The sequence below is a fragment of the Lissotriton vulgaris genome, chromosome 1_1 (genome assembly GCF_964263255.1).
Source record: "Lissotriton vulgaris chromosome 1_1, aLisVul1.2, whole genome shotgun sequence".
Classification (NCBI taxonomy): domain Eukaryota; kingdom Metazoa; phylum Chordata; class Amphibia; order Caudata; family Salamandridae; genus Lissotriton; species Lissotriton vulgaris.
The window spans coordinates 921,343,654-921,366,744 of NC_141685.1; the positions used below are offsets into that span (position 1 = coordinate 921,343,654).

At 43.9% G+C, this 23,091-nt stretch overlaps 1 protein-coding gene across 1 annotated transcript in view; it reads right to left on the bottom strand.

Annotated features, from left to right (window-relative positions):
• Positions 1-23,091, bottom strand: part of DNMT1 (DNA methyltransferase 1) — an 83,977-nt gene that overhangs the window by 22,201 nt on the left and 38,685 nt on the right. The window contains exons 19-21 of the mRNA XM_086959078.1: positions 22,750-22,951; positions 22,467-22,600; positions 961-1,134 (exon numbers count right to left, since the gene is read on the bottom strand). Coding sequence (XP_086815204.1) covers positions 961-1,134; positions 22,467-22,600; positions 22,750-22,951 — 510 coding nt within the window. The remainder of the gene's footprint in view (positions 1-960; positions 1,135-22,466; positions 22,601-22,749; positions 22,952-23,091) is intronic.

Consider the following 23,091-nt stretch of genomic DNA (forward strand, 5'->3'; position numbering starts at 1 on the left):
TTATGGACTTTATACCATCTTAGGATGTTCAACCCTCAAAATGTTAAGCAGTGCATGAATGTTGCTCATGTTTAAATCATGACAGTCTATAGTATAGACTAATTATAGGGATAAAGCCACATAGTAGCAGGAATAGAAATATTTAGCTCTGTTAAACAATGCTGGACCCACCATCACAATGGCTTGCATACCTTGGGGTCTTAATGGTCAACTAAACTACTCAAAAAGGGGCTACGGCAGGGAAGTCACGATTGCCACGGAAAAACAGTACACAAAATGCATCTGAAGACAAACTACAATAGTCTTGTAATTTTGAAGAACCGGTATGCAGCCCTTCTCCAACATTTCAAAACTAGTAGACACAATATTTTTAAAATTACACACTTTGTATGCGTGCAACTTGGGAACATATATTTATCGTTTTAATCAGGATTCAGATAGTGTTTAGGCTGCCCCCCCCCGAAACTGAAGAAATTAGTAATTTTAAAAAGCTGTCAGTTACGTGCCATTGACTGTTCAGTAGAAAACCGTATCACTATCAATTTTATAAACTCAGTGGATATAAGCAAGCCTTCAAGATAACTGCCAGGAAAGTGGGTATTAATGAAGTTACTCACCATTTGAAGTTTAATAACCACAGAACCTCAGAGTAAGACTTGGACTGCATGTAACAATTATATTATTTGAAGTGTACTGCATTATAGAAAGGTGTACTTTATCATGCAGTTGGGAGTGCAATCATTTCCCCCCCAATCATTGCTACAACTGATGTCCAGTAAAATCGGACAACTCTGGAACCACCACAAAAGTATAAACCCAGATCACTTGTAGCCAACCTAATGGTGTCCATGGCATTGCCCACCACCAACCAGCAAATCTGTAGCATCAAAAGCAGCCATCATAGCATACATTGTAGAAGCTTGTACATCACTTGAGTGCCATTGTACTGCCTATACTGACCTGAAAGAGAAAGCATCTGGCAGCAGTAACACTCCATCTCCTGCCTTGTATTGCACTCCATTTTTGGATGCCAAAGAATAAAAAACTTTACCATCCATCTCTTCTTGAGGATCTGACACTCTGGGCATTTCTTTAAGCCGGATTTCATCTAAACGAGTACAGCTAGCACAAAACCTATGGAGGGAAAAAAGACGACCATTACTTTAAAAGCGAACATTAAACTAGTGGTCATAAAAATAAAAGTACACGATAACCACGTGATTTGCCTCCCTCAAATAAATAGTTATAAGTGACCTTATTTCTATTTAATGACAGCCAACCAGGAATGTTTCAGACAAAGACATCTACTACTAGCCAGTTCAAAAAACTCGTTTTGGGCTGCTTTTACTGTAATGTGAAAGCAAGAAAACAAGTTACTTACCTATAACTTTGGTTCCCCAGTATTGCTAACTTTCATAGATTTCCATGCTTTTGTATCATTCCCCGTCGTCGGAATGGGAGTCTCGGTAACAAAATAACAGCAGTAGGTACAAAAGAGAAAGAAAAAAGGCCTAGGCCTCATTCCCTTTTGTAGCATATCCGCCTCTTTGTAAAAGAGACCAAACTAAGCATCAGCCAATCAGAAGAGCCTCACCCCATAGAACCCTCCTGAAGGAACCTCAGAGCCTCAGATTTTCATAGCCGTTGTGTAACAGTCACCACATCTGCTGAAGCCTGAGCTTTCCTCTGGGAGGTGGGTGGGCGCATGGGAATTTTTGAAAGTTCCAAATACTGGGGAGCCAAAGTTACAGGTAAGTAACTGGTTTTCTTGCCCCAGTATTGGAACTTTCATAGATTCCCATGCTTTTGTATCCAAGTAACAAGCAGTCCGCAATAAAACACATTTTGTGGCATAAACATACATTGCAATAGCCATCAGTACATGATAGATACTGAATGTGCAGAAAAAAGGTGGGGTAGAGAGGAAAGCTCAATTAGTGGAAGCGGTTCCTCAGAACTGCCTGGCCGACAGCAGTGTCCTCCTGTGCCAAGGATTCCAAGCAGTAATGCTTTATAAACGTGTGCACGCAGCTTCAAGTTGCAGCCCTGCAAATGTCTGATGTGCATCCCCACAAAGAACTGTCGAAGCCACCGAACGTGTGGAATGCGCGCCAATTCTGCTGGTCAGCAGTTTACCCGCTGTCGAATGGCAATTGAGAATGGCACTGGAAATCCATCCTGCAGTACTTTGCTTTTGGTAGTCCTCGCAAGGGCCTCCCTCTTTCAAAACAATCAATTGGGAAGACTTACGGAATCCTTTGGTGCGATCCAAATAAAATTTTAAGCACCGTTGTACATCCAGAGAATGCAGTGACCTCTCCGCTGGTGTGGAAGGATGAGGAAAGAAAGATGTAAGAATAACTAGCTCGTTCAAGTGAAAGTCCGATGGCACCTTGGGTATGAATCTCGGATTAGTTATTACTGTATTCCTTTTGAATTGGAGAAACGGTTCCTGAATTGTGAGCCTGCAACTCCCCAATGAGTCTTGCCGATGTGAGGGCAAGAAGGAGAACCAATTTCAATGAAAGGAATTTCATGTCCGTTCGATGTATTGGTTCAAATGGGTCTTTCATGAGCTGTGTGAGGACCAAATTTAGTTACCAAGTAGGAGGTTGAGGCCTCACTGGGGGATAGACATGGAACAATCCTTTAAGAAACTATTTAATTATTCTAGAAGACCAAAGAGAAGGTCCAGACGCCGAACATCGGTACTGTGAAATCGCTGCCAAGTGAACTTTTAAGGATGAATTGGCCAGTCCAGTATTAGCTAAGGACAAAAGATAAGGTGTTGACTCTTCTCAACCTCAACTTCTGCCTTCTTTCAAGCACCAAATACATGTACTTTTCCATTTGAGATGGTAAGTCTTATTCGTGGAAGGAGCTCTAGCCTGGGAAAGAACATTTCATTTGAAATGGGAAGGTTCATGAATTCTCGCTGCTCAGGAGCCATGCTGTCAGGTGCTATGAAGCTGGATCCGGATGACAAATTTGCCCCTCTGACATTGTGAGAAGGTCCAGAATGGTTTACAAGAGAGGAGGAACAAGCGACAGATGGAGTTCCGTGAACCAGAACTGTCTCGGCCAAGCAGGGGCTCAAGATCTTGCATGGCTCCACTTGTACTTTCCTGATAAGTCTCGGGATCATTGGAATGAGAAGGGGGGGGGGGGGGGGGGGGGGTAGGCGTAAACCAATGTCCCTGACCAGGCTATCGAAAGTACATTCTCCAATGATCCTTGATGGTGAAGCCTGCTTGCATAAGACTGGCATTTCTTGTTTGTCGGTGTGGCAAATAGATCTATTGAAGGCTTGCCCCACTGTTGGAAAGCCTTGTCCAGAACTCGCTGGTTCAGTTCCCACTCGTGACTGACCGAGGATAGCCTGCTTGCTAGTCGTTCTGCATTTTCGTTTAAGATCCCTAGCAGATGTTCCGCCAGCAGTGAAATCCCGTGAAGGATCACCCATTCCCAGATTTCTTGAGCTTCCTGAGATAACGGGAGAGACCTGGTTCCTCCTTTGTTTATGTAATGCATGGCTGTGGTGTTTGTCCGGATGAGAACCTTCTAACCTCCTAGTCCAGGGAGAAAAGCTTGAAGAGACAGTTAAATTGCCCTGAGTTTCCAAGAGATTGATGTGAAGCAGACGGTTCTGAGGTGACCAATCTCCACTGACATGCAGATCTTGCAGTACTGCCCCCCCCAGCTGTCCAATGACGCATCCATCGTCACAACCTGAGGAGACTGATCGCTTATGAAGGATAGACCTTGGGATAAGTTCTCCTGCTTTGTCCACCACAAGGCAGCTTTTCATTGCAGAGTTGGTCACTTTGTCGAACAAACCATGAATCTGCCTCCACTGGATGTCCAGCTGTTCCTGAAGAGGACGCATTCTCAATCTAGTGTGGAATCTGAGGAATGCATAAAGAGATCACTCCTAGAAGAGACTTGTAACAGCGTACTGAAAGATACCTTCTTAAGGCCAACGCCATGGTTTGCAGTTTTTCCTTCCTCTCCAAGGTTGGGAAAGCTTTTGAGATGAGTCCAAGATGGCCCCCAGGAAGCATGCAGTCCTGGACGGGACCAGAGATTATGTCTCCTTGTTTAGAGAAAGATTCTGAAAAAGGTTTGTAATTGCATCGACTGCATCCCTAGCGGCCTCCCTGGACTGAGCCTTCAGCAACTAGTCGTCCAGGTTAAGTGATTCTTCCGTAGAAACGATGCAACTGGTGCCAGCACCTTGGTGAAGATTCTTGGGGCTGAGCGAAGACCAAAGGGTAAAACCCTTAATTGAAAGTGGCTCTTGGCTACTGTAAATCGTAGAAACCTGTGTGCCGGGTGAATTGGTATGTGAAAGTACGCATCTTGGAGAGAGCGCAGCCATGAAATCCCAGGCCATGAAATCCCCTGGATGGATGAGATGTATGTCTTGCAGTGAGACCATCCGGAAAAAGACAGGGAGATGATAGGTGTTGAGCTCCCTGGGATCTAAACTGGGGCGCCATTTCTCTAGCGTCTTCCTCATTAGGAAGAACCTGGAATAGAATCCTTCTCTTTGGGCGGAGGGGACCGGCTCTATAGCACCTTTTAGGAGCATCTGATGAACTTCGAGCCGCAGATGTTTTGATGGGATGGCGTTTGGGATTTGTGTAAATTTTAAAGTATGGCCCTTTTGAATGATGTTTAGCACCCAACGGTCTGATGTCATCTTGGACAAATTCTGAAGGTATGGATACCCTGCCTCCTACTGATTATCTTGCGAAGGTGGGCACAGTAGGTAGAGCCAGGAGGCCGCTATTGTCTCTGGGACGTTTCACATCCTTGGCGAGTTTGTTTTCCTCTATTATTAGATCTTGAGAAATTCGACTGGCCTAGTCTTTGCTGATAAGGCTAGCGGTACTGTTGCAACCCTGAGCCATACGATGAGTACCGTTGCTGCTGGTAAGAGCCTCTGTACGTGGTACTCTTGCCTCTGGAACCTCTGAATGGAGCTTTATGGTACTGAAGCGTACCCAGAGACTTAGCGGTCTGTGTCCTTTTTGATATCCTGGAGAGTCATCTATAAACTTTCCAAACAATGCCTCTCCATCGAAAGGTAGATCCAGGATCTTATTCTGGATTTCAGGTCTGAACCAAGTCCCCTTGAGCCATCCCTGGCGACGAAGGACAGCAGCACCAGCCAATGAACGAAGGCTGTTGTGGCGATGTCCATGGCACAGTCTATAATTTCCATTGATGTTGCTTCCCCTTGTAAAATCTTTGCCTCTGTTTTTGATTCGAGGAAGTTAATCCAAATGTGGCGAAATGTCACACCATAGTTGGCGATTGTACCTGCCCAATATTGCCAAGGCATTTGCTGCCCGCACAAAAAGACTAGCCATTGAAGAGAACCTCTTCCCCGGCGTTGTCTAACCTGCCTTCTTTATCTGGAGGAGTTGTCAAAGGAGCTGAAGGGTTGCGTGACTTACTCTGTGCTGCTTGTGAAACGACAGAGTCCAGTTTTGGGTGTCCCGTCAAAGACGCGGGACCATCGGGTGCTTTGTATTTTTTGTCGTGGCACGGTAGCACGGGGACCACAGTAGCTGGATTCTTCATTGCCTTAAGACCTTTCTCCCAAACATGTTGGACAATAGGGATAGATCTAGTAGTCTATAGGGCTCTTTAAAGTCATATAAAAAAAAAATAAACTACCAGTGGCAGAGGGCATTGGTAACTTGAATCTGCCAGCCGATCTCTCCGTCAGCTTATGGAACTCCCCTATATCCACAGGCGGAGAGTGCACCTGATCCAGACATGGTGAAGCTGGGTCTGGGATGACATACTAGTCCCATTCTACACCTTCATCAGGTCGGCCATCAATGTTTTGATCCTCATCCGAGGAATCATGTGTCCAGTGGTATCGAAGGCACCTGTGGAACCAGTGTCTGCGGTTGAGATGTCACCTGAGCCGGCAATTCTGGAGAAACCATTGCAGGAGCTGCAGGGACAGGCAGGGCTTGCGTAATCTGAACAGCAGCAGGCTGTGAACATCTAGATTTGTATTCCTGCAGCATGGTGGAGATCCTGCAAGAGAGAAGATGGTACAGACACCAGGTCTTGTCTTGAATACTGTTGTGGCTGGGCAGAATGCTATCCACATTCCTGCTGGTACTCTCCTTTGGAATCAGTCTCCTGGCATTTCACCAGAAGCTGAGATGGACTGTTTGATTATCCATACGAGTCCTGATAGTCATCATCCTCCTTTAACAGCAGCGCTGGAGGCAAGGGGGTAACTCTCCTAGGAGACTCATGTCAGGTGTTATCAGTCTCATGGAAATAGTAATTTTCAGTCGACAGAATAGACGACAATCCCGTCGACGATTGAGGTAATACTGTCGTCATAGACGGACATTGTAGGGTGTATTTGGCAGAGTCTACTGTCTAGAGGCAAGGTTGGGCGGGGAAGGGGTCAGCGTGATCAAGCTGGAGGTAAACATCTTGCAAATATGGTCCAGCTTCTTGGATGGAGTCTAGAGACGGTGCACACTTGCTCCAGAGACCCTCAGGAACTGAGCCCCAATGAGTTTAGATGGACTTGTCACTTGCATTATTTTTTTGTGTACAGATTTCTCCATAGACTTTAGCGGTAGCATTCGTGGCTACCCTTTCAACCAGCACTTCTGCACACGAACACTTCAAGGCAGGTAAACCAAATCCACTGGTGATTTTAAAGACCTCTGCCCCTACATACCTTCAGTCCTCAACAGTCCTGTAAGTAGTTTGTAAGTGACCCTATTCAGTGTATGTTTCGCCCACTGTATAACATTACCACGTTTGAGATTCAGGTCTTGCCTCAAATCCGACAGCTGTATTTTCTAAGTGTTTAGAAATCACCAACTCAAACAAGCATTTCCAATGCAATAGGTCTTGCATTTGCACGAGTTTGAGCTAGCGGCATTGTATATGACACTTTTATTTAGGTTTTGTTTTTTAACCGCATCGCTGCTAGATCGTTTCCCCTGGTGTGCTGGACATCTCGTCATGAGCACATAAGCACTGTGCTGCATGACGAGCTGAGCTCGTCATGTGCATGGAAGGGGTTAAAACATAAATAGAAGGCATTGTCATTTATAATGCCTATAGCTCAAGCGTGCGTAAATGCGAGACCTATTCTATTGCAAATGCTTATTTTCTCTCCATTGGAAAACAGTTTGCGGAATATTTGTTTTTTGTGAATGGAAGAGACTGCTAATGAACATAATACAGATTTAATTAAAAGCCCTGCACCACAAATGATACTGCTTAGTAATATATTTACAGTGAACTCCTGTGCTCGCACACACATGGAAGGGATGAGTCTGATATTCAGCTGTTGTCTGCAGAAGACAGCTGCACCCTTTCCTACCACCACCAAGCCTACAACAGTCAATTATTAAAGTGAACAGAAGGATTTCAGCATGGTGTAAAAAAAAAAAAAAAAAAGACAAACGTGTATCAGTCCCAGTGCTTAATTAGTAAAATAAGCAATGGAAATGCAATAGGTCTCGAATTAGAAAAGTTGGAGCTATTGGTCTTGTAATGACACATTTTATTTATGTGTTTGTTTTTAAAATAGCTAAATGGATAGCTTTGTCATTTACAATGCCAATAGTTATAACTTTCGCGAATGTGACACCTATAGCATTTGGAATGCAACATCTTTTGTATTTACGTGACTTAGATGGCAGCTCTGGTCGTTAGGCCACATCTCTAGAGAGCAAGAGAGTGCAACAGGGGAGAGAAGCACAGAGAGGGAGCAGAGTGCAGCAAGGAAGAGAAGCATGGAGAGGAGTCCCAAGAGTAACGCAAGGGTGAGATGCACGGACAGGGAGCCTGAGAGTGCAGCAGGGGTCAGAAGCATGGAGAGGGAGACAGTGTATCAGGGGAGAAAAGTACGGACAGGGAGCCCAAGAGCGAAGCGAGAGAGAAGCAGGAGAGGGAGTCTGAGATTACAGAAAGGGAGAGAGTTGAGTATAGAAAGGGAGAAGATGAGTTTGGGAGAGAGGCATGAGAGGTGGAAGGTAGAGCAATGGAGATAGACCTGGGAAAGGAGTAACCATGGGGGAGATTAAGATGAGAACAGGGAAAAACTAGTGGTGTTGACTAATGCCGAAATGGTATAAATGATGCTGTGTTAGTGCTCATTGACAATTGTGTGTACCTTGAGGAGAGATGGAGAGGGGAGAGTGGGGATAGAGGGGGAGGTGAAAGTGATGGGAGAGTGAGGAGAGAGGGGAAAAAGAGAAGGGAGGGGAGAGTGGTGAGAGTGCATACTGGTGAAGTGGGATGAGAGAAGATAGTGGTTATGGGGGAGAGGGGTGGGGCGAGGTGAGAGGGGCGAGGAGAGGGGAGAGTGGTGGTGAAGGGAGAGGGAAGAGTGGTGGTGAAGGGAGAGGGAAGAGTGGTGGTGAAGGAATCGGGAGGGGAGAGGGGGTTGGAGACCTAAAATAAAAATCGCAAAGGGGTCTCAATGGACATCAATGTTTTATTTACACACTGTAATCCCAGCCTAACATACACAAGAGATAGAGTGGTGGTGAAGGGAGAGGGGAGAGTGGTGGTGAAGAGGGGAGAGTGGTGGTGAAGAGGGGAGAGTGGTGGTGAAGAGGGGAGAGTGGTGAGAGGGGAGGAGAGAGTCAGGCCTGGAGAGAGTGAGGAGAGGTGAGTGAGGGGAGAGGCGAGAGGGGTGAGTGAGGAGAGAGAGGGATTGGAGAGGGAGTGTAGTGGGGAGATGGGGAGAGGGTTGGGTGAGGAGAGAGTGGGATTTGAGAGAGGGAGGGGAGAGTGGTGAGAGGGGAGAAAGGGGAGAGAATGAGGGGTGAGTGAGAAGAGAGGGGGAGGGGAGGTTCAGAGTTATTTTTCACTTTTCAAAAAGCCTTTTAAAAAAATCTCAACCTTTTTTTATTTGCACCTTTCTAACCAGTCCTTGGTTCGAGGGCAGCTAAGGTATGCACTTCCTGGAGACAAGCATATGATTTATGAGGTATTTGTGCTTGACTGAAAAGCCATGTTATTGCGTCTTTTATCAGTTGCTGGAAACTTCCCTGTTATGGAGCCCCCATGTTTGTCCGGCATGAAAGTGAGTCTTACCATCTTCCCAGCCCCTTGCCAAAGCCTTCCCGGTGTAAGCTCCACATAGGCAGTGTTGAATTTTCTTTGTGCCTACATATTTAATGCCCATGCAACAAACAAGAAACTTTAAAAAGCAAGTGGGAAGGGGAGCTGCGGTGCGCCTCGAGGCAGTTGGGTTCCCGGAAGAGACACAGCTAAGAGGGTGAGGGGCACAAATCCACTCCTGCACTGGCGGGAACTGTGAGAAAATGCGCGGCTGCCATTTGAAAAGATAGCACAGCAGGCGCCCGGTTGATGAAAGAAAACATGCTGTGTGCTGCGGAGAGCAGGTGAGAATGGGTGGGTGAAAAAAGAAAAAAAAACGAGAAGTGTTGGTGAATTTTGGAGATGCTTGAAAGCAGCAGCGAGATGGAAAATAAAGTAAGTGAGGGGGGGATGTGGCAGGACACAGAAGCAAGGATGAGACGGCCCGAGAGCGGTAAAGATGCACAATTGAATTAAAAGTAGACAGGAGAAAGGCAGACAGCGACAGTGAAGAGAAAGAAAAAGATTGAGAGGAAGAGGGGAATAAACAGGAGACGAAGACGATGGGGGCAGACTAAGGAATGTTGAAAAGGAGGGGAGGGAGCTTAGAGCATGTGGAGGAAATAAAGGCAGAGAGAAAAGGACAACTTAGAAGGAATCGGGAGGGGAGAGGGGGTTGGAGACCTAAAATAAAATCGCAAAGGGGTCTCAATGGACATCAATGTTTTATTTACACACTGTACTCCCAGCCTAACATACACAAGAGATAGAGTGCAAGCAGAAGAAAGTGAAAGGGGGTGGGGGAATGAAAAAATAAAACAAATAGCGAGAGAAAGAAAAAGCAAAACAGAGTGAACGATAAAAGAAACAAGTTAAAAAGAGAAGTAGACACGGCCGGCCGGCTGTGAAACTGAAAGCACTGCCGGCCGTGAAAGCCTTTGATGCCGCAGGGGGTGGAGCGGCACCAAGCTGGGCAACAGATGGCTGACAATTTGATGCTGTGCACGCGCATTTTAGGTCAATGCTCTTGCGCATTGACCTAAAAGCGCACGGCACAGCACCAAATCGCCAGTTGGGTAAAGTCTGTTTAAGTCCCTATAGTCTCACTCCGCTCAGGCGAGACCTAAAAAAACAAATAAATACATAAATAATTAAAGTGCCTGGTGCCCAAATAGTGTGTAAGGCGGCCACTTTCCCTCGGCACTGGTGCCAGCCTCCCTTTTGAGGCTAGAAACCACCAGGGCCGTTTCTAGGTGTTTTGCCACTCTAGGCGAGAATTGAAAAATGCCGCCCCCTCCCTTTTACTACCATCACTCTCTCTCCCCGTCATACAGGCTAGAAGACGTGAGGCCTGGAGAGCAATACAATGAGAAAGAATTGACAAGCAAGGTGCCTCAACGTACTAATGCAAAAACAATTGTTTATTGCACCCTCACTATCATTTGAGCTTAGTCAGACCTAACCAGGCTCCCTCTATAGAAGAGAATAAAAGAAAAATCCAAAAAGCCACATCAGCAGTTGCAAACAATATTTCAGCACACTTCAGTCATGATAGTGGTCATCAACTGCCATAACTGAAGCCAGTTTGGCCTTTGTAATTTACCTTACAGTTACTCTAGCAATGTCGATTTTATTTTTACTGTTCCATAGCTAATCTAGTTGCATCGTTTGTGTTGTCATACAGTTACATAATGAGTTGGAGTATAGTGCCATAGTTTGTATCAATATACAGTTAATTATAATGTACAGACAGTATAGCTCTATACTCAAGATAATGCCTCCCCAGAGCTAATAGAGCAGTTTGTCAACAGTTGTTATCCTGGACATGCGGTGGAGGATACACAAAGAGGAATTGGAAGCTCCAATTACGATGTTAGAACTTGAAACAGCTATTACAAGCTTAGCTTTGGGTAAAGCTTCGGGCCCTGATAAACTGCCATTAGAGTTATATCTTAAATTGTTTCCAATTATTAAAAAAGACATGCTGGAGACATTCATAGCTGCCCAGTCAGGACATCCACCGCCATCTTGGGACGACGCCACTATTGCAGTTAAGAAAAAAAGATAAGCCTTCTTATCTGCCCGGCTCATATCGGCCTATATCGCTTATTAATGTTGATGTAAAAGTCTACTCTAAAATTCTAGCGAACCGGCTGATCTGAGTGGTCCCGGGATTGGTTTGTAACCAACAGCATGGATTTCTACCTGGGCGGGGCACAACTAATGTTTCTCGAGTCATTGCAGCCCTGGACTACGCCGAGACGACGCATAAGAATATAGGTCTAGTATTCCTAGACGCAGAAAAGGCGTTCGATCGCGTCTCATGGCCGTATTTATGGGCCGTTATGACTAAACTCTGGTTTGGACCTCGCTATCTGCAGGCCATTCAGGTTATGTATCGGCATCCAAGGGCACAGATTTCTATGTCAGGACAGCTGTCAGGGTATGTAGATATTAGCCGTGGTACACGTCAGGGATGTCCCTGCTCGCCACTCTTATTTGCTATTTACGTCGACCCACTGCTACAGGCGTTAACTACATCATCACATATACCATCTATGATCCTTCCGGGGGGTAGCATGCGTGTGTTAGCATATGCAGATGACATTGCAGTTGTAACATCAGACCCGGACACTGCAGCCCCCGAGATTGAAGATATAACTAAAGAGTTTGGCCGGGTAGCAGGATACAAACTCAATATTTCAAAAACACAAATTGTATGTACGGCAGGATTATGCCCTAATGATAATCGAGTGACCCCAGAAGCCAAGTACCTTGGTATTGAAATTAGACTATCCCTTCATGATCTGGTCATGGTCAACTGGCCTGATCTTATACGCTCAATAAAACTAGAAAAAATTGAATGTTTACACTTATCGATGGTGGGACGCAGCAATGTGCTTAAAATGTCCATACTTCTTAAAGTGCTGTACTTCTTTAGGTCAGTTCCACTTGAGGTACCACCCTTGGAAGTGCGGAAACTTCAAGCAACGATTGAAAGATTCATATGGGGATGGAAATCCCCACGTCGGGCATCTAAATTCATGACACTTCCTATGTTGAGGGGAGGTTGGGCCGTTCCAAACTTTATGTTCTGTAGCAAACAAGACAAATAATATAAAGTTTGCTGTAAATGGAAATGACCCACCTCAATTTGAGGACCCTGATATTTTTTATTTATTACTTGGCCCACAAGATGCTTCTTAGTTTTTACGAACCTAGTTATTACAATAGAACGAAATTTAAGTTGGTGCACACTGCTTTTAAGGGTTGGCGCATGATTAGCAAAATTATGCAGCTACGTCGCATTAACTATCATACTCCTTGCGATTCCCCGGCACTACCACCATCTATATTTTGGGATTATAGAATGCAAATCTGGGGTGAAAAAGTCGTAAAAATGGTTGGATCATTGTTTAAAGATGGTGTAATGCTATCTTTTCAAGAGCTTAAAGACACCGATGCAATCCAACAGAATGATTTCTTTAAGTATTTACAGTTACGAGATTTTATTTTCAAACATCTAAATTCAATATCTATCCTGCCTAACGGTCTATTGACAACACTTAAGAGACCGACACGGATCGGGATTATATATAATTATCTACTCGAATTACATCAGGATGACCTTGCACTACAGGAGTCCAAATGGCTGGCGAGGCTTGCTACGAGTTCTGTACCCTTACAAGAGTCTATTAATATTGCGGCAGATATTATGCTATCGGCGAATTTACGTGCTCAGCACTACAAAACTTTATTTAACCTTTGCCATTTTTGCAGGAGTATGGTAAAGTGGGGTAACAGCTACAATGGGAAGTGTTTTAGATGCCAAACTAATATGGCTGACATTTTTCATATATTTGTTGATTGTAATGCGTTACATTCATTCTTCACATGCATTGTACAATTTCTTTCAAGTATGCTAAAAGTTGATGTCATAATCTCCAAAGAAATGATTATCTTTGGTCTATCTAGTGACTTAGATGTGTTCGTATCGTATCGCAAGTATAGATACTTGCTATTTATGGTGACGGCAGTGGCTCGCCTCTATCGCCTCAATGTGGCTGAAACCGGAAGCTCCAGCTTATGAGATGTGGAGAGCGAAATTTTATAATGTATTCTATCTGGAGTACAATCTATATTGCACTAAGTCAATTAAGAAAAAGCAAAGGGGGGGATTAAGGTTTGGCAGGCGATGATTGATCATATGGGGGTTGATGAGTGATGTTTGTATAAAGTTAGACCAAGGAAGGTTTTCACTGTAGTGTAACATTAATACTGTCTTATATTTGGTAATATTCTTTTAATGTATTGTCTCTTATTTATCTATATAGGTTAAATGTTTTTTTCTGGAAGTGTATATCATAATTGTATTATGAATATGAAAAGATGTCGGTTTTGAACTGAATCAATAAAAAACAAAAAAAAAAGACAGTATAGTTACACAATAAAGATCCATAGTTATCGTGGCTACATCTAGTTACTCATACAGTTCCGTAGGTGATATACAATTATGTGACATATATCCAATTAGTATGGTTACACAGTTTCATATGTATTGTATTTCAGGTATTTTCTTTGCTGTGTTTGTAAGCAGTAGTTCTTTGGTACGGTCCTATAGGTACAAAGCTAATCTATTAAAATTATAGTCAAGTTGAATTGACCACAGATACTGGGCGGGTCACGTGCCTGGGACAGGGATCCACCACTGATGCTAATTATTTCATCTAACTCTCCAACAAGCAAAACACCCGGCGCTCCTGAAAGCACTCCAACTCAAGGATGAGTCTCTATAACGCAGCCAAGTCATCCACTGAGTCACTTAACCCAGATTCAGATTCGCATAATACCCTTCTGTACTGAAGATCTTACACAGGTGTCCGTTTTGATAGGTTCACGTAAATGTATTTTGTATAACAGATTGCACAGGGGAGTAGTCTTTGTGGTCACAGTTAACATGTCCGAGAGCTTAACCTGCACACTCAGTTTCCAATCTCTGGAGCCCCAACTAGGTTTTTGTATTCTTCCGATCGACAAAATTAGAATTTCAGAGTAATAGGCTAACCAAAATACTAATAACTGCACCAATGTAGTCTTTCAATGGGCTGTACACATTGAGTCGTAACTCATTTTGCCTATAAGTTTAAGAAATGCAGGTTAAAAAGTAGTTTAAATGTGATACAATGCAGGTTATAAGTTTCAAACCCACTTAAAGGTCTGCCGGTGATACTTCTTGGGTCTGGGCCCCCGCCTGGGAAATCTTAATCAGCCCTTTATATGTTCAAGATCAGTTATATTGCATGTCTTGCTAATGCACCAGCTGCAGACCTGTATAATCTGGAGTTGTATAGCGTGTCGGGTTAATGTACCTGCTGGAGAGATCTGTGCCAGTGAGATCGGCACAAGGGAGCATGCACGTGCTGCTACAAAGACTTGGTGACATTCAACTCCAAGAAAAATAATTTTAAGGGTATTGTAAATTCCTGAGATGAGATTACATCTCCCCACCTACAGCAAGAACTTGTTTACCCTGCAAGACAGGGTACCCAGTTCAGCAGAGAGGCTTGGCTTGCGAATCACAGCTGTGCATCCCCGGAGGGCCCTCTTGGCCTTCGCCCGTTCAGAGTCGACACGCGGGATGCATGTAAATAAAGTAACACTCGGGGCTGTGACTTAACTCAAGAGTGCATGTACACACATTCCATAAGCACATTACACAAACCCAGGCCCTTTTCTTGAGGGGTTGATTTCTGAAGTTCTATGAAGGGCCTCCTCCAACAAAAGCATTCTAGGCACCCACCACCCAAAGCACAAGAGCTTTGGAAAACAAATGACAGAAGTGAAACTGCCCTGGAGAGTCAGTAACTGAACGATCTGCAAGGTGCGCGTTATCTGCCCATGCTAGACTCCCCTCCACAGGGGGTTGTGGGGGGGGGGGGGCAGAGGGTGAGCGGGGAGAATAAAGAGTTGGGTAAACATGCTTGGCAGAGAGCTAGGGGTCTGTGTCAGGTGCCCCTCCAGTCCCTGGTGTGATGTACACAGAGGAGGAGAAGTTTCAGTGCTCTAGGAGGCAAAATAAAATCCTGGGCCCGTCAGCGGCATTAAAAGCAAGGTTCGTAAATGGTCTAGACTGCCTGAGCCTGTGAGAGCCAGCAATGTAGCGATCTGTAATATGGCAGGTGCAGGGACGAGGGGAACAAATACACCCCAAACATAGCTGTGTGTTTTTTTTTAAACTACCAAACCACGGAATGAGGATGATTATCTTTGCTCGCATTAGAGTCCATGACAAATGTGCTAAGCCAGTGTTGAGGAATGAGGTCTCAACAGCATAAAGGGGTGCAAACACAAATACCTCTCCCCTTTTGTCCCCCTTCGCATCACACAATGTCCAGATAGGAGCATAAATTATACATATCGAAGACTTGTTACGTCGGAACGACGCAGATGCCACACAAGATGAAGGTTTACGTTGCGCATATAGATTTACAACCTACGCAGGTGCCGAAGGGGTTCTGGCCCGTTACCTTTCACATCCACACTTCCATATGGGCCGTCTCAGGCACGAAGGCTTGGAAGGACACGGAGAAACAAGCGCCGGCCTTTGACCAGGGATGATTGATGGCACAAGCAGACATGCTGGTGCCTCCACAGGTCGAGGCGCGCACAGCCTCGCCTGTGGCACCGAACGTGACGTTGCATGACGTGGAATAGTAGAAGACGTGACAAAATGTTTGCCCCTTTTGCAGCCCTAGCTGGCCGCCTAGTCTTACCTAATGGTAGAAACTACCCTGGAAACTACACAACTGCGAATGTTCGCCGTTTCTCATTTAGATGCTGCTCTCGGAATGGATAGCCCAATATTTTCACTTTCTATTTTCATCTAAGGAGTGTAAGATGTAATGTCGATTGTAAAGCAGCGCTATCCATACTCCATCACTAAATAAATCACACCAAAGTAACATGGATACAGTCACACTATCAGAGGAAGTGAGCAAATGTTTGCCAACTTGCCAGGTGATCACAAGAGTCTAAATCGTGTCGTCTGCAATGCAAGTAAAATAAAGCTAACACTTCCATATATTATTAACTTTAACAGAATCCCTAAAAGCTGTTGCATCTGGTAAGTCTGAAAGTCCAAGACCAACAGTGTCAATCCATACAAAAGTTATACTCCAGGAGATGTCCTTTCCCTTTTATTTACCAAGTACGCTCTATAGTTCTATTTATATATATAGTTTAAGACAAGAACAAACCCAGATCAGGCAGGCAGTTGCTGGAATTGGACAGTGGAAGTCTTCCACTAGCGTGAGCGAAGTGCCCAAGACAGGCCCCACAGCTACTGGGGATGGGCAGGACAGCAGGCCAGGCTGCTCCTGTGGTACAAGACAAAGTCATACGTAAGGAATGGCAAGGCTGCCAAACTAATTGTCTCACTGGTGACAGTGCTTTGCACAGCGTTCACTAGGCAAGACTTGTACTTAACTAATCTAGTAGATCTTGGTGTCCAACTATAAAAAATTTATTTTTTATAAATTGGTGTCAGATTTCCGTAGTGTCATTTATGTACTCAGTGTGCGGACCAAATACGCACGTCTGATAAGCCTAGGGCTGCTCAACACCACTACCACAAATAAAGCACCATGGGATTGCTAGAGCTAGCCCTGGTCCGCTAGTAACTACTTCCTGCATAGGGCACCCAATTTGGTACTGTAGGAGAGTGGCCCTTTGACAAGGTCATACCTACTTTTTGCCTTGCAAACAATGCAATTTTGACTAGAAGTGCACTGGGTTCCTGCTAGCCAGGTCTTCATAGCCAGATCATTCCCAAAACTGTAAAATTGTTTCTCCCTCAATTGGAAAAACCTTTTGAATCATCTGTAAGGGTCTAGTAAACAGTACCCCTGGTACCTAGGACCAGAGTTACTAAAGAAGGCGAAGGGCAGCATGAATTGTGCGAACCGGGACACCCTCAGCAGGCACACCCAAAGCTGCGCATCTTGGAGCAGATACGACACATCCCTGTGTGCCATGTCACCCAACACTGCATGTAATTTTTGTAAGTCACCCAGGCCTGACAGCCCTACGGGAGGGTGCTCAATATTACATGCAAGGGCATACCTGAATGAGCAGATCTGCCCTGAGCTGTACAATCCCATTACTGCCCGTACAAGTGACTAGGGAAGCAATTTTAAAACACTTTGACAATGAAAACCCCCCCCCAGCTACATGATGGTTTCAATGAAGACCGGAATATTTGATAGCAGACACCCTGTATTGATAAATCCCCACAGATTCCAGTGCTATCAGCCTCTGGTGTGCTCCCCGACTGGGTACTGCCAACCTGCCACCAGAGACTGCTCTGACCTATGATGAGCCCTGTGCTCTCGAGAGTCAGAACAAGAGCCAGTATCTCACCCCCCCCCCCTTTTTTGCAGGATAACCTGCAGATTAGCCTTCCAAGGCCAACAAGCTTTAAAGAGCTTTTAAATGTGAATCTTGCTTTCCTCACAGTAGAAGACGCCGACCCCCTTTGGCATCTCGACAGGTGGGAAAATTAACTAGTCAGAGAGGCTAGGCTAGTACCCACCGCCATGGTAGCAAAACTGCGGTGGACACAACTTTTCAGAAATAGCCCTCTTTGTGATGGCATACTTAGGAATTCTAGGACAAGGTTATGCTCAGTTTCCAAAAGGAGGTGATTGAGGTGTAGTGACCCCTGTAGTCACTAGCCCATTGGCTTCTACACTGCTCCCCAAATTCAGTATTTAGGGGAGCCCCTGGCACCAGAGAACTAGATCTTGTCGACCTGAACAAAGAATGATGGGAAGAGTCGCACCCTGCAAGAACTGAAGACCCAGCAACTGACCTGGCGCCAACACTGCCAGCTGACTTCGACAAATGCAGCTGAAAGACAAGTCTGTTTTTGGCACAGAGTTCCAAAATCTGGGAGTTCTGCCAACACTTCACCCATGAACCAAGCTCGAGGGAAGTACAGGACTCGAAAAATCCACTTGCTACGGCAAGCCACCTTTAATCCAGAAGAGCTATTTTTAGTGCCTCCCAGCCCATTCTGGGGAGTTAACAGGTGTTCTGCTTGCTCACAACATTTGATCTGCTTGCCCATAAAGAGTGAATGAGCAATAAAGATGCCTTCAAATCTTTATGTCACATTTGCTTGGCTTTCAGAGAGAGGTCAAAAGGCAGTTTGTCTTCCTACATTTACTTCAGTGATTGAAGTCAGGATTTTGTCAAGTGAATTGTGCAACAATCAAGCTGTGCAAAGCATATAAAATGAAAGGCTATAAGATTTGGGGTTTTTTTCTAACACTGAAATAGTGTATAAGTGAACTGTTGAAACATTTCAAAGATTTCACTAGTTATGGAGACATTTTTGTAAAATCTGTGGTAAAAAAAAAACAGAAACCTTTCCTTGGTGATGTGGAAATTTATATTTTTTGCTGAAACAATTTCCTAACGTGTTTATGTGCTACAAATTTATATCAGTAAAACATGGTGGAAAAATTAAGTAGCACATTCCCAGAGAAATGCCATTTGTAAATGACAGTTCTACCACATCATGCTTTAGTAATGTTTATGAAAAGTGAGTTTTTTAAAAATTAACTGGGACATGTCTGCCCCTGCTCAGATGACAATCCTATTAGTGAACAAAGACTGACAAGCCAGGGATCAAGTGTACCTTATATGTGGGCTTAATTTTTATTATATATGGCACCAACATTCAGTAAATAAAAAGTTTTGTACAGCAGAAATAGTGAACTTGCATATTTGAAAGTGCTCTCATGTGATAATGAAGAGAAAGGCACTTGCCTAGGCTCACACTATGGGACTAGTTCATGGGTCAAGTAAATTAGTTAGGTAAATTAGATTATTCAAGGTGCTAGACCTTCAGGTCTTGTAACATTTTATGAGTGAGCCCATAAGTAGGTTGCCTGTAGGCAACCAGACTCCTGTGAGGACTGTGCTCACAGAAACCAGACACCTAAAGACACCACCGCAGCAGTCGCTCGAAGACTAAGTGTAACAATGTCAACGTAGTACCCAAGCACTGCAGGGACCAAATCACTCCCAGTGAACCGCCGATGCCTGCAGTCTACACGCAGGCCCACTCTACTGTGACTGATTCAGGTAAGAAAACCCAATGATTAAAGACACCTCTACATCTGTCGCCCCTGGGTTGTGAAGACCCAAGGTGTCCCTCCATTCCAGAGCATTGCGAGGCCTGAGCCCCCTGTTGGTTCAGCCAGAGCAACATTAAACCCGACACACATGTAAGCTACAGTGGTTTCTGTTCAGACCTCTACTTACATTAGCATACCGAGTATCAAACCAGATTTAAGTATTTAAATCAGATGGTCATGATTTTGCAGTCGCAGACAGTTTAGATGTTTTGGGCATCTTTTAGACAAACAAAACTTCTAATCAGCAATAAGACAACGTATTCCAAGTTTCTCAAATAGTGCACTCCTGTATGCTAGGGAGGGAGAGATGTCACTGAGGGTACGTAAAGCCAACCTACACCATAGGCTCATGAGTTCAGAGTTCAAGCTGTTACCAATTAATACTGCAGCCAGGCATCTCCTTGAGCAATTTGCTTGCCTTTTACCTAGTCAAGGGTCCAAATTCTGCTGTAAACTTAACAGTCCCTCCGAATTTTGCTTTAGTCAACTTTACGTACAAATACTGTATTTGTTTTTTTAAACCAGAAGCACTGAGCATAATCATACTGCATGATTATGCTGCATTAGGACTTGTAGCACTGGGATCCTGGGCACTGTAGCACTGGGATCCTGGGGACTGTAGCTTAATACAAGTCGGTAGATCATTCTCCCACGAGTGGTGTATAAATAACCCCAAAGAGATTACTCGTGTATTTTCCTTCATCGTAGTGAATCGAACCTACAACTCCGCTGTATTCATTATTATGGAGCAAATTCAAATACATTAAGGACAGTCTTTTATAATAAAAGATTGAGCGGGGTCATCTAAAAAAAAAAAAAAAAAAAAAACACAAAATTCACATCACATTTTTCTTCGTTTTAGTGGGGAAATCTCTAGAACTTGATGCAAGGGCAGTTTCTTGCTAAAGTATTCAGACCCCAAGCAGGTTAATTTATTGGGGGGTAAGGTTTCCATAATGGATTGGATTTGGAGAAACCTCGTTGAGGCAGGTCTATTGGTCTGAAAACAATTCCATTTTTTTTCTTTCAGTTAAATAGCTTTACTTCTACATTGGGTTTGTTTACACGAGACTTCTGGGAGAATAACCTACCCAACATGCATTAAAAACAATTCACAGATCCTAGGGGGAATAATAACTAAAATGTCATTGTGCTGCACAATGTCATTGCATGCTGCCTGAGGGCACCCTGGGTTAAAAATACACTGAAAACCTCAGGACAGTAAAGGTGACTGGTAGATTTTCAGTAGCACTTTGAGCCTCGACATGGTAAAAATGTGCAAATTTAATTACACTAGGAGTTGTTGGACTTTAGTATTCATTGTGAAGGCATCCCTTTAAACATCCTGAACTGTAGGCTGTTTTCTGTACACTACCTACAGTTTCTGATAACACTGTATAACAAATGATAAGTATGGAAGTCAGGTTTCTGCGAATATTAATTTGTACATCACCAAGTAAAGTGTCAAGATTTGTTTTGATCCCATTCAAATCAGTTTCCAGCACACTTCTGAATTACAAAAAAGTGCTTCAGTTTTGCTTTTCGAACTGCTGTATTTAGAGATATTTACATTTTGTTGCAAGTTGCACAAAAAAAAAAAAAAAAAAAAAAGTCCAGCCTTTACTTTCACACTCCCAGTGCTCCACAAAGACGGTCACAATTAACTTGAAATACTCCTCTCACTTCGAAGTCAGAAAGAAAAGTAAACGCAATTCCCAATGTTAAAAATAAGTAGCAATTTGACAGAAGGCAGCCTGATATTAGACTTCAGTCTCTGAAACACGCAAATCTGACAAGATCACAGAATGTATAGGCATCTTTATGGCTCGGACTTGGAGTTGCAACCCAGTTCGGGAAACTCCAGTATACAGGATTGATGGACAAGCAAATTAAAGCAGTGGGTGATTAGGCAGTAATTTACCATGAAAATCTAGATTCACCATGGCCAAGTAGGGCCGTAAATACTTTCCGAAATATTACGCGATTGTTTAACTCAGTCTTGTGGCAAATACCCTTAATGTGTGCTTGACATTCTCCATTTGGATGTCTTTGGCACATCATGGGGGTGGCGATAGCTTCCCAGGCAGCGGAAGTGTATTACATGCATGCCTGTAACTGTAGAGCAAACTCAAATTCTAAAGGGAGCCTGGTCTTTCCTCCCCACTTCTGTGTCTAAGAGGCCTATAATAAGGAGCTACATACTGGTCTTCATAGGCACAATCATTTGGTGGATGGCAGTGATGAGGCGAGGGACTTCAGTTTTACAAAGCAGAGGTTTCTAAATTGGGCCTGCCTTCAGACTTCCCAGGCTGCTGCTTCAGTAGGAAGCAAACATGTTTGAAAACAAAGGAAGAATTTAAAGAGACTTGTGTTACTGTGAGCTAGGTTCTCATACAAAAAGATCTGCTATGGTGGAAGAGAATACAAGTAGCAATGCAAAACTATTTAAAGGTGGCAGGGGTAGTGGGAGCAGCAGAAGGCTCTTACAATTTGATAAGTGGCCAATCACCACTGTATCATAGCAGCTGGAGATGGGGAATGCTCCAGATACTTCGGTAGGAAGCACTGATGTCAGTTAACTTCAAAGTAGCTATGTTTTAGTTGCCATCCATTTCAATTCGAAAGTTCGCCAATAAAAAAAGCCTAGCAGGTGCTCCAGAGGCAATGAACTAAGCGAAGTGACCCGTTGTCAGTTCATTACTGCAGCATAAAGGATAAATTGTAAACTCAGATAGAATGTAACAAACTTGGGAGCATTGAGAAACTACAAAATAGAAGCCAGGAGCACCAGCTTAACAGTTAGCTTTGCCAGTATGGTTTGGTTTTGGAGGCCAGCCTTTTGGCTTTGTGAAATTAGAGAGGCTGCTGAGCTCTCGACGAAATATAAAACAAAACTGCAAGAACAATTCCTGAAACAGAAAGGATCTACTTGGTATGGCTGTGCTCTGTGAGAACAGAACGCAGTCACCAACAGTGAAGAATCAGTGGATTAAGTGGGCTGACCCACTGCCTCCTACTGTATGGCAGAAAAACGTAAACACCAATGATTAAGAGCATTGGTAGAGAACTCCAATGAGCAGAGTATAGTTTTGGTAAAAACAGCTATTGGCTTATGACATAACTAAAAAGTAACACTGTTTAGTAGAGAATACTCACTTGTGTTTGTTCTCTTCGGTTGGGTTAGTTTCTGGAGGCGTTTCAAACCTTGCATATTCTGGATCATACCACAGCTGATAGAAATAAGTTCGCCCATCATCGTCCACCATTTTAATTTCAGTGTCCATTCCTCCCTTAAAGGATAAAGGGAGGAAAATTAGAAGCCTCTCCTGAAATCAAGTCTCCCCTACTTCCACCCGATCCCCAACGAAAACTGCTTGGGAGACTTTGCAAGTAACCTTACTGGGAATATACACGTTTAACCTAGATTTTCACACTGTACCTCCATAAACCAGTTCTTAGAAGGAGCCTTGTAAACAACATTGACTTTGCCATGAATGTATGACAGCTGCATGTCTTCACATTCGTCCACCAAGAAGAGTTCGAGTGGATCAGATGTTGCTCCAAGAACAGTGTCCATGCCAAGACAAAACCAGTGTGCATGAAACATCTGGACATTGTTCTCTTCCCATAAGGCAGCAATCCTAAACAAAAAATTAAAGTCAGCATCATGTCACAAATAAACTGTCAATAACTGAAACCATTAAGTTTAGTAATGGCTCTTACAGCATACACTCTCCAACTTAGGATTTCACAGTATTTACAATTTGAATGGCTTGATCAA